Consider the following 12,622-nt stretch of genomic DNA (forward strand, 5'->3'; position numbering starts at 1 on the left):
TCTTCACACTAAAAAGTGAGACACATGGAAAGATCTGGTTGAATTAATTCAAACTTTAAGATTCAATCCAGGCTGCAACTGCTCAAAGAACCCAAATTCTACTGGTCAAGTGAGTGCAAGCCCTCTGGCTGAGACTAAGCAAACAGGTAAAGGATGGTTAACCTGGAGAAGGATGGCTTAAAATCTTAACTCCTTTTTTACTAGGTTAAATCATTTAAAATTGCCATTTCTGTAGGTCAGAAATAGAATATCGACAATTTTATTTAGTTCAATGTAATTTAATTCTACACTGTTTTTTATTATTTCGGAGTCTTCTCCACAGGTCCCAAGAGCACACACAAAGAACATAAGTTGGTATTGGAGAGTCTTTCTTCATGGAGGTAAAAGCGAAACTTATCTCACATATCACTAATCTTCTCCCCCAGCTGCCACAGTCACTACTCCTACACCCCTGCTAATTTCAGGCTTAAATTACTGAACCCAAAAGTGAAGAGGGAAGAATCAGATCTCCCATTTCCATCTCTGACCCCTTCACTCATCCTTCGTTATTCTTCTCTACCAGAGGAGTGATGTATCTTACTGGTGAGTGGCAAGAGCCTAACATTGGCTGATTCATTTCTCCAATGGATGGAGTTCACATTTTAGGACGCTATAAAAATGCAGAAGGAATGGTTCTGAATATGAATGCCTGTTCTGCAACCTCTAATTCTTAGGTTAGTCATCCTATGTAAACTAAGGATGTCGACTTGGCCATGGATCAATTATGTTCTCCAATATGGCTGAACAAGACTAAATTTTTATTTCCATCTGTCTGGCTTCTGTGGTTTATTTCTCAAGGTGTTCTAGACTCAGAGGTTAAGGGAAAAGATACAATCAATGATCAACCATCACATATAACCAGACATGTTTAACACAAGGTAATAGTTTAATAAATACAGGGTAGATGTGAGATAATATAATCTCAAAATATGTAATTCTTTTAACTACAAAGAGACAAAAAAGATTTTTGACGTGATCCTAAATAAATTTTAAAAAGCAGAAATACTCGGGGCGCCTGGGTGGCGCAGTTGGTTAAGCGTCCGACTTCAGCCAGGTCACGATCTCGCGGTCCGTGAGTTCGAGCCCCGCGTCAGGCTCTGGGCTGATGGCTCAGAGCCTGGAGCCTGTTTCCGATTCTGTGTCTCCCTCTCTCTCTGCCCCTCCCCCGTTCATGCTTTGTCTCTCTCTGTCCCAAAAATAAATAAACGTTGAAAAAAAAATTAAAAAAAAAAAAAAAAGCAGAAATACTCTGTGAATGCCTCTGAAAACAGTTATAAAGCATGCATATGAAAAATGTAAGATATTATGCAAAGAAATAAAGCTAAAATAAGGTGATGAGAACACAGGAGATTTTTTATTTTTTAAAAAATCTTCTTAATGTTATTATAGAATCTTTCGGTGCCTATGCCTCAAGATAAAACCTGAAAGGAAATGTATGGAAAAAAGGAGCTCTTGGAATAGCGGCACTCCAGATGTTTTTTAATATCTCTTAATTGTCGTTATAATGCCACATCATGTACCAAAAGAAATTTTATTCAAATAAATATAAATCAGAATGCTCAGAGCACCCCACCCTCTTGTGTATACCTGGGAGTTCTGTTTCCAGGAAGCCATCTATCTTATTTTCTGCTAATCCGAGGCAGCAGTCACAGCCACTCTTGCACTGAAGTGATCTGTTTAGGTAAGCTGAGACTCTCAGATCAGATGTCTCACTGGTACCAGGTCATGGTCAGCTTTCAAGTAATCAATGAAACCCTCATGTAGCCATGGGCTCAATTCCCCAGGTTACCACCAGGAACCTCACTACGGCAATGTCCTTCCTCTCTCCAAACTGCTAGCAACATTTTTAGGTTCATTGTCCACTGACCTTCGCGCAATACTCAAACAAAGCTCCCATTTAACTGGCAACCCTCCTCCCACCCTCACTCCATCTTTACCCTCTTTCTGTCTTCCCCACCCCAGATCCACTTAATTAAAAAAAAAAAAAAAAATCAATACCGATCTTGTTGAAAGTTTTGCTTGGACTAAGTCTCTTCTAATATGTCTAGTATTTTAAGAAGTCAGCTATTAGTAAAGGCTAATTATAGAAAATAGCCTCTGTCTTTCTTTGTACAAGCAACTCTGGCTGAAGAAAAACAGAACAAAATTGAGCATAAGTTTTTGCTGAAATATCAACTAAAATCTGGAAAAGGAAAAAAAACTTTGGTTGCTATTTATAATTTTCTACGTTTTTTTATCCAGGGACAAGAGTATAAAACCCTACAATTTATGAATACTATTTTGAGATAATTTTTCTCACCTCATCGCTTTTTTAAATACCATCTACCCTGTTTTAACTTCTCTATGAAGGAATTTTACCTTCCTTCACTCATGCATGGCGGGCACATTGGCCTGCACATCTAGCATGTATTAATTCATTTAATCCCTGTGAGGTAGATGTTATCCCCAATTGACAGGCGAGGAAACGAGGCACTGAGAGACCCTAAGTAATTTTGCCCAGGTTACATACCAGTTACATACCAGCTCAACCCAGGATGAAGCTGAGGCAATCTTGTTCCAGGCATACTACTATGTTGTCTGACCTTTCCTGCTAGAGACTGCAGCCCCCCAATCTCTCCCTTCTCCTGTGCTTGTTACATACACCCCACAATAAGCTTATCACACTCTGTATACTCTGTTTTCTTATTTGCTTCATATGTGTTTGTACTTGTTCCCCAACTAAATTATAAGTTCCTGGCAGGCAAGGCAACCATGACATTTGCTTCTTGCCCCTACTTCCAGCAGATTGCTATTTATAAAACATTCAATACATCCTTTTTAAGCTGATTGATTTAAATCCCTGGCAATTTCTATAACATTATAAAAAGAGATTTTTTTCTATTTTCTAAATTCAAAAAGGAGAAAACTGACATATTCAAGCATGATGACCAGAGAGTTCTACAGAGGGAAAGCTGGGCATAATCCTGCCCTTGCTACAACCCTAAGGGACATGAAGCCACGGGCTATATGACTCAGCAAAATTACTTTAACACCTGAAGGATAGCTCATGCCATCAATGACAGATTTAGCATTACTAAAGTTAGGAAACTGACTACCTATATTTATTTTTCTTCTTAATGCATCTCCTCCTGGTGAGTCATATCTACAAAACTGACAGACTGAAGTTTTTCCATTTCCTAAGAGAACTAACATTTAAAGAAAATCAGATGAAGTTTCTTCAGCATATGTATAATCAGTAAGTGACAATCTGTGTTAGCAGGAATAGCACACACAGGGAAAAACATACTAAAATCAGAAAGGCTTCCAGGCCTGGCAAGCATACTAAATTTTAAATAATGTTTTTTAATCCATCAAAACAAGAAAATAAAAATGGGTGTTCAAAGACATGAAATGTTTTAAAGCACACGCTAATCAGCCCATGTACTAAGGCACTTCAGAGTTAACCAAAAACCTTAAGACTGGATATTAAGAAGTACACAGACCATAAGTAAAAGAAAATACCCTTAGTAAAACAGGACTTTTACTCAAACATTTCATCAAGCTTCTTGACTGTAATTCTACAACATAAAAATCTGGGGGACTACAGGTCTTAAGAGAAATTTCAGAGGATAAAGGAGAGAAGCTTAGGGTTTTATGGGCTTCTTATTGAACACCAATTTTCCAATGCACGGCTAACAGCTTTAATTTACACACAAATAAATATCAAAAAATTGTGCTAGCTCTCTAATGCAGCTGAGCTATCTCTGGAAAAGGCTAATGTGATCCTGAAATACACACAAAAAATTCTGATTATGGGATTTAACTTTTTTTCTTTTAGCATCTGTTAGCTTTCTAAAGCCAACCAAGTTGTGTGGCAATAGAAGCAAAAGCAAACCGGTGTTTCTTGTAGGCTGAGACAGATGGTCTGTTCCTTATGCGCTACAGTCTCTAAATTATTAAAAACAAAGAGCCACTTACCTATACACTTAAAAATGGTTAAAATGATCAAAATAGGTTAAATAGGTAACATCACTTACCTATACACTTAAAAATGGTTAAAATGATCAAAAGCAAACAAAAAAGGAATTTTAAGCCAATGAATAAAGTGAAAAAGAAAATTACTCTGAATTTAATGTAAAATGGTCTTCCAAGATGCAGACTAATGCGTTATTTTCAAATCACAGTTGTCCCCAAAAATATGGACACTACATTCTATAAAGAACTATAAATTAATTATAGGTCCACCTTGAGATCTGGAGGCAAGTAAATACAGTATTCTTCATCTGGCCCCCTAATTCCAATCACACCAAACCACCACGTTCATTAGAGGCAACCTCTAAAAAGCAGTACTTCTGTGTACAGTTGAAGATTGTGCCTCGTTGTGACTTCAATTACAACTCATTCTGCCTGCTCTTTACTGGGCTGTCACATCACCAAAGCAGAGTATACAGCACTGTTGTTTCACAAACAACACAGCTTTTTTTCTCACACCACCAGGTTTAAAACAGCACAGATGAAGGAGGTTACTCTCTCTTCATCAAGGGTTTACCAAAAGTAACATGCCAAAGGCTGAACTACTAAAACACAAGTATCTTCCTGAGGGCTACTCTTGCACACATCTTTCTTATAGACTCTGATGTTCTGCTGCACTGGGAAGTGAAAATCCATCAAGATTTTAACACCCACCCACTCCCTACAGAATCCCTACAGCCAAAGGAAAACTTACCTCTGCAAAGTGTGTTGATGTGCTATTGTCTATCCGGCTGCTGCCACCACCTACAAAACTGAAGAGAAAAAGGAATGAGTACCGGTTCTATTCCTAGGAACGAGCTTCCCTCCCAGAAGCTAAATATAGAATGGTACAATGAGAACAAAGCCCAATAAGGAAAAATAACTCATCCCAACGTGACACCTACGAAGGAAATTATGAAGAACTGACTTGTGGCTTAATCTATGAAAAACATTTTAACAAACTACAAAATCAAGCATAAATCAAGTGAAAAACTGAAAAGAGGGGCCACCACAGAGTGGGAAGAAGGACCCACAGCCAGCAATGCAATTCAAATTTGACCCAGCAAGAGAAGAAAAACATTTATTCTCAAAGAGGCGAAGAACTAAAACAAGATTCTCGAAACGTTTCACTAAAAAATCATTCAACCACCAGATGAACACAACATGTAAGCTATTTGGGAATGATTAAATATAGTACTGCAAGGGGTCTGGTACGATATTTAGCACATTATAAAAGAACTCAATAAACATTTTTTCTCCTTCTGACAGTCTTCCCTATTCTTTGATTATCCTATACATCCTTCAGGGCCCATCTCAAATGCTACCTCCTTCATGAAGTCTTTTCTGAGCTCACCAACCAAACGAGGATCCTCCACACCCCTCTGCACTTTGACTTTGATTCTAAATTCTACCTTTTTTATAAATATCTAGTATTTGTCTCATCCATTTCTTATCCTTCCCTCCTTTCATAAATATAAATTCAGAGGGTAAAGACTGTATTAATACCACAAATATATGTAAAGTGTTTACTGTGTTTCAGACATTATACAGAGCACTCATCATTTTTGAAAACCTGAAACGCTGTATCTTATGTTGATAACTTGCAAATAAAAGTTGAGTTAAAATTGAATGTGGAAACAAAATAACTACTCCTAAAGATTAGGGAGAAATATCAGATCCCACTGTCCCATGAAATTTGCAAAAAAAAAAAGAGAGAGCGGAAAATGGCCAACACTTTGTGGGGCAGAGAGGGATAGAAAGAATCAGAAGAACTGCTAGATACCACTTTTACTTCAAGAGACACAAGCCTACAAACATGTACACACAGTCACTCCAATGATACAAGTCCACAAACTACAGTAGCTTTCAGTTTCAGAACACCAATCCAGGCACTGAGCTCAGCTCACTGAGGAAACAAACACACCCTGGTTAGCCTAGAACCAAAAGTGAAAAAGTAAAGCTAATGCCATCCCCTATACAGCCATGCTCAGGCCTTATTCGCTAATTAGAAGCCATTTAACACTTACATTTGTTTCAGAAGTTAAAAACACTTTTACAAAAACATTTCAAATGTAGAACAAGCCCAGAAATACTAGTACATTTATGCTAAATTACGTAAATAATTCAACTACCACCATCTACCCATTTTATTGCTCAAGCCTAGATAGGCCTCCAGGGCTCTTTCCTGCCTTTACTATCCGGTTTCAGAGATTCAAATATCCTTGGTAATTAAAGCTATCAACTCTATTTTTTTATAGTTCTGCCCCCTTGAAACTCCCTCAGCATTCCCTTTCCTTAAAATTCCTCCATATTTTAAGAGTGACAGGGCTAATCATAGAGAAGGGACAACCACATCTCCTGAGAAATGTTCTCACAAATGTTACAAATGCCCCTCTGACGAATGTCTAGTAGCATCTGGAGCCCATTATCCAGTACCTACATGTAAGGACCTCTTCTCATTAATTTTTACCATCCACTACTTACACTATAATTGCTAAGTATGCAAACCAGCAAATGTTTAGGAACTTCATAAAAGGGAATATCATGCTAGCTCTAAAATACTGATTCTGAGAAAAAGGTTTCTTCAACCATTTAAAACACTGATCTTTCAGGGGCACCTAGGTGGCTCAGTCAGTTAAGACTCTTGATCTCAGCTCAGATCATAACCATGATCTCACGGTTATAAGATGAAGCTCCACGTCCAGCTCAGCACATGGAGCCTACTTGGAATCCTCTCTCTCCCTCTCTGCCCCTCCCCTGCTTGCACGCACCAAGGCACACACTCTCTCAAAATAAACAAACATTTAAAGAATAAATAAGTAAAATACTGATCTTTTAAAAGACATAATCTTTACATCTGAGTATTTGCTACCAATAGCACTTGCACAAGATAACCTTTGACCTACAAAGGCACAAATAAAAGAATTAAGTCAAGTGAAAGCAGGATCCATAAAATTCATAGTTCCCTGCTAAAAAAAAGATTCATCCTGCAGTTGATCACCATCTGCACTTAGAACCGTACTTTGTATACAGGGCTAAAGAAACCAAGGTTACTACTTAGAAAATTTAGAAAAAAAAAAAAAAAAAAAAAAAAAGCCAATTAATTGCTTCCCAACAACCAATATGCTCCTTACTTAACACATGCACAGCATAAGTGTTTGCAGTAAGTATGTGATGCAATTTTAACAGCACAAATAAAAAGCTACCCCAAGTTAGCATGCCATTCACACAAAATTGCTACTTTCGCTGTCATGCTAATCTCCACAGGTTTAGAGCTAGTATTATGTTATTTAAAACCAAGGCTATTAGATCAACATGTAAGTGTTTGTACCAAACTTGATCTCATGCCATATACTGCCCCAAGAAGCTCCAGTTCATGTACACATATAATCGCCAATCGTTAATAAAGTTAAACTAATAGTACATACTGTAAAATGTGTAGTTTTTCCTGGTTGTGGAAGGGACCTTCAACTTTAGAGTCTGCCAACAGCAACAGTAAAGACATTATTTACTGCCATTAAAACCTCCAGTAAAGGAATTACTTACTGCCATTAAAACCTCCAAAGTCACTCCAAGATTAAAAGAAGCTTCAAATTACAGGTTCTTTTTATCCAGTCAGTATTTCTTCATTTGTCCAGCCACTGTCTAACCACATAGCCACAAAAGAACAAATGTGCCATTATGTTTAGCCAAAAAAGGCCATCATCCTATCAACGCTATTCTTTTTATTTTTTACAGTTTTATTCATATTAACCAAGATGTACTATAAAATACTGTCACTCAGAAATAGTTTCTCTTTTTACAGGTTTTAGATCTTTAATAAGACCAATTTCAAGCATTACAAACCCAAGTATTAACATTACAGTGACAAGATGGCATAGGCTTGACGGCAATGATTTTAGTAAGAACAGGGAGCTAAGGCTTCCTCAAGGCAGACTAACAGCTTGGCTTCTCTGGCTGGAACAGCCTATTTACCTTATTAGATATCTTTGTCAGTTGCTCCCCAGCCCACCAAAGAAACGTAATTCACCTGCAGGCAACAGAATGGCCACTAAAAACCACCCAATAATCTAAAGGAACACCAAAGTCTCAGAAAATAAATGAACACTTACCAGATTTACTCTGATACGGATATAGAGGTTTCCAAGGAATGCCACATACACACAATCTGAAACAGCGCCTCTCATCTCATCACATCCCAAATTTTCCCATTTTTATTACCCTTCCCCCTGCCACTTTTCCTCCCTCTTTCCCTCCCTCTCTCAGCAGAGTGTAAGTTATAAAACCAATTTCTTTCTATTCATTCAGTAGATGCTGAAAGAAAGTAATTTGGATAACTGAATGCCTGATTTATTCACGAGCTTGTACAATACCTGGAATCATCTGTCACTTCTTCAATAAAGCCTGATTCACATCTGGGACAAATATATTCCTATAAAAGAAAGGAAGAAATAATAAAAGTCTTTCATTAGAAAGCCAAGTATGTCGTTTCAGAATAATAAGCTGTACACACACTGAAGCTCTGAAATGTTACATGTACTTGCTGACTACAAGGACAGTTTTTTTTCTATCACACTCTGGCAAATAAAGAATTCCTTAAGAAATTTGCAGAATGTCTTCCTAAGAGGTTCCCCCTGAGAACTCTGAGAGGGAGAATGTCAGATTTTTTTTTTAATTTGGGCTGAATTTTTAAAAAACTGGAATCAATCCATGATCTAATATTCTCTTCAAATCTAATGAAAAATCTCCACTAAATATCAGAGCAGTAAGATTATAATATTGATAGGTACAAAACTGCCATTTTTTTGCTATAAACATATAGGAGACACAAACTGAATCACAGTATAAATCAACTGGTAGACTAGAAATTCACAATGAAATTTTACAATATTTCTATTTTTTGACTACCAATAATTCCCAATAAAACTTAACATTCTCAGGTATTTAACAGAAATGTTAATTTATGGCCACCTTGGGTGGCTTACTCAGTTGAGTGTCTGACTCTTGATTTCAACTCAGGTTGTGATCTCATAGTTTGTGAGACTGAGCCCTGCATTGGGTTCATGCTGACAGTGCAGAGCCTGCTTGGGATTCTCTCTCTCCCTCTCTCTCTCTGCCCCTCTGGAGCGCGCGCGCGCGCTCTCTCTCTCTCTCTCTCTCTCTCTCTCAAAATAAATAAATAAACATTAAAAAAAAAAGAAGTGTTAATTCAAATAACTAGAACAATTCCATTAAATCAGCCTCTATTTCCTTTGGTACCTTGAATCTTTATTTTTTATTTTTTAAGGTTTTTATCTTTGAGAGACAGAGTGTGAGCAGGGGAAGGGCAGAGAGAGAGGGAGACACAGAATCTGAAGCAGGCTCCAGGCTCTGAGCTGTCAGCACAGAGCCCAACGTGGGGCTCGAACTCACAAACCGCAAGATCATGACCTGAGCCGAAGTCAGTTGCTTAACCAACCACCCAGGCACCCTGAATCTTTCTTTTAAATAAATATCAAGCATTGATATTGATAACAAAGAATACACATTAGAGACTGTCTTATCATAGTTTTAAAAAATGTATTTTAACTCCCTATTAAAATAGATCTAGGAAAGACATTTTCAACTATTTTCTTGCTCCCTGTATTTTCTAAACCTTAAATAAACTTTGTCTTATCAGAAAGCGACGTAAGCCATATTGGGTTACTCAAAGACAGAATGGCAATTCAAACATTAAAATGCTTTCTTAAAAGAGATATAAAGAAAAAAGACCAATCCCCTCCATCAAGGAAATTAGCTGGGTGAGGATACAATCTACCAACGAAACAGTAAAATTTAATAAAATAATTGCTATAATCAATGCACACTGGGAATATAAGGAAAGGCCAAAGTTTGCCTAAGAGAATCAGGAAGGCTTTCTCTAAAACAGAGACTTAAATTATTAGTCTGTTTGCTCCATGAAAAAGGAAATTATGAGCTTAGGATCATAACAACAGAGTATAACACACATGGAATTTGGGGGGGAGTGGTTGCCACAGGAGCGTGGATAGGCAGGCAAGGGTAAGACTGTGGAAAACTTCAGATTAACTATGAACTTTAACCTGTGGATCAGAAGCTCTCACAGTTTTTTCTCGGCTACCCACATGAAGGACGAGAAACACTCACAACTGGCACACTGTAAACTACTCCAGAAATAAAATAATCTGGAAATCATATAAATCCCTAAGCCCCTCCCTCTACTCCTTCATCCTCCAACCTCCCAAGTAGCAGTAATTCTATCCCTTTGTCTCCCACTAAGAAAGTTTATCTGAGTGCAAATGAGATTGATTTCAGAAGGCTAACCTTAAATCTATTCTAAGGTCTAATGTTAAAAAGAAAGACAGGAATCAATTACGAGACACCTGGGTGGCTCAGTTGGTTGAGCATCTGACTTCAGCTCAGGTCACGATCTCACGGTTCATCAGTTCAAGCCCCACGTTGGGCTCTCTGCTGTCAGCACAGAGCCGCCTCCAGATCCTCTGTCCTCCTTTCACTGCCCCTCCCCAGCTTGCACTTTCTCAAAAATAAACAAACATTAAAAAAAGGAATCAATCACAACCATAGTGCTGGCTCCTATGATTTCCTCCCTCTCCGCTCACTCATTCCCAATGTTTAAATATCTTCTGTATGGAACAATTCCCAAATGTGTATCTCCACCCCAGACCATGTTTCTGAACCCTCTTTCTTACTTACACACACACCTGATGAGCTGGCACACCAGTCTGCTCATACTGGAAACCTGGGAGCCATTCCTGATACCTCCCTTTCCGCTATCTTCCAACATTCAACAATCAAATCCTGGCACTCCTAGTTTGAACACATTTCTCAAATCTGCTTCATGCCCCACTGCCACACTATCTTAAGCCAGGACTGGACCTAGACACAGAAATACCTTTCCTCTTAAGTGTCACAGCCTTTCCATATCTTCTGCATACTGAAGTCAGAATGATCTTTTTCTAAACATAAAAACAGCCACGTCATTTCCCAGCTTAATACCCTTTAACTATTTCCCAAAACACTTTGTATAAAATCAAACTCTTAAACATGACTTACAAGGCCACGATTCAGCTAGTTTCTATTCAACTGGCCCACATCACTTCAGGCTACTCTCCCTCCCTCAGTACATTCCAGCTACATGGGCCTTCTTTCATTTTTTCTGACTCATCAAGCTCGCCCTGCCTCTAAGCTTGCATATATACTGCATATATATATACGTATATATATACATAAACACTATATATGTACATACACATACATACATATACATACACATACATACATATACATACATATATAAAAAACACTATTCCCCTAACTGTGTGCATGGCAAGGAACTTATAATTCTTTAGCCTCCTTTTTTTTTTTTTTTTTTTTTTTTTTCAGAGCAAGTTGGGATCCAATCTCTTTATTGTCAGGTTTTGCTTTTTGTTTTTTGTTTTTTTTCCAGAGCAAGTTGGGATCCAATCTCTTTATTGTCAGGGTTTTTTGTTTTTTTTTTCTTGCCTCCATTTTAGTATCATGTCAGAAAATCCTTCTTTCATCACCAAATCTAAAGTAGTTTCTTCTTATTCTTTTCTTTTTTAATTGAAGAACAATTGACATAAGATACTGTACTGGTTTCAAGGGTACAACATAGTAACTCAATTATTTATATACATTACAAAATGATCACAATAAGCGTAGTTACCATCTGTCACCATACAGAGTTGTTACCATATTATTGACTATATTCCCTATGCTGTACTTTTCATCCCTGTGACTTATTTATTTTATAACTGTTAAGACTGTACCTCTTAATCCCCTTCACCTATTTCACCCATCTTCTGATCCCCTCTTATTATTATCCTCTACAGCACCTTTATTACTTTATAGCACTTATCAAAATTTGTAAGTATATATTTTTAAATGTTTTTTTTAATGTCTATCTCCAGTAAACTTAAAGTTTCATAATGGCAGGGTGCAGATCACTTCTGATTACCTCTATATGCATAGAAGAGACAGGTGTTCAACAAATACTGACGACACACACCCCACAAATAAAAGTCAAAGTACCAGAATCTGATATAATCAGAGAATAGGTAGAGTAAAGTAAAGAATATAAGAGCTGAAAACTTAAGTTATGGTTGGACCATGAGATAGTGGAGGCTGAGGTTTCAGAGGTAGAACAGTTCTGGGTGATCACAAAATCCAAGATATAGCAATGGGAGTAGGTGGCTAAAGGGGAGTAGGGATGAAGGTCTTCAGAGTTAAAGGGTCATCTACATTGATACTAAACTTCCAAAATGATGTTAAGAGGTGTTATGGAGAGAAAATAATTTCAAAAGGCAGATATCACAATTGGGAAGACAAAAAGACTGATGCAAGAATCATGCTGACTTAGAGTAGAGAAATATACAAGTCTTCTCATCATGATCCCAGGCACAGTTCTAGGAACCAGGCTGTCAGCCACCATAGCTCCTTTACAGAACAGGGACAAACGAAACTGACAAGTACTATGGTGTTCCTCCTATCACTAGGTACACCTTCCATTTACAGATAATCTAAATAATTCTATTTTGATTACAGGGATGAGAAC

At 37.6% G+C, this 12,622-nt stretch overlaps 1 protein-coding gene across 4 annotated transcripts in view; it reads right to left on the reverse strand.

Annotated features, from left to right (window-relative positions):
- Window positions 1–12,622, reverse strand: part of RNF115 (ring finger protein 115) — an 86,188-nt gene that overhangs the window by 50,657 nt on the left and 22,909 nt on the right. Inside the window, exons 1-4 of one of the 4 annotated variants that reach the window (XM_086718025.1) lie at window positions 8,403–8,461; window positions 7,576–7,674; window positions 5,822–5,935; window positions 4,745–4,802 (exon numbers count right to left, since the gene is read on the reverse strand). In XM_086718025.1, the coding sequence (XP_086574151.1) occupies window positions 4,745–4,802; window positions 5,822–5,847 (84 nt within the window). In that variant the 5' untranslated portion in view covers window positions 5,848–5,935; window positions 7,576–7,674; window positions 8,403–8,461. Of the gene's footprint in view, window positions 1–4,744; window positions 4,803–5,821; window positions 5,936–7,457; window positions 7,510–7,575; window positions 7,675–8,402; window positions 8,462–12,622 lie in introns of those variants that run through there. The other 3 variants (XM_086718026.1, XM_086718024.1, XM_025927965.2) reach the window with 3 other exon arrangements.

This window comes from Puma concolor, chromosome C1 (assembly GCF_028749965.1).
Source record: "Puma concolor isolate L17-30 chromosome C1, mPumCon1.1.hap2, whole genome shotgun sequence".
Lineage (NCBI taxonomy): Eukaryota > Metazoa > Chordata > Mammalia > Carnivora > Felidae > Puma > Puma concolor.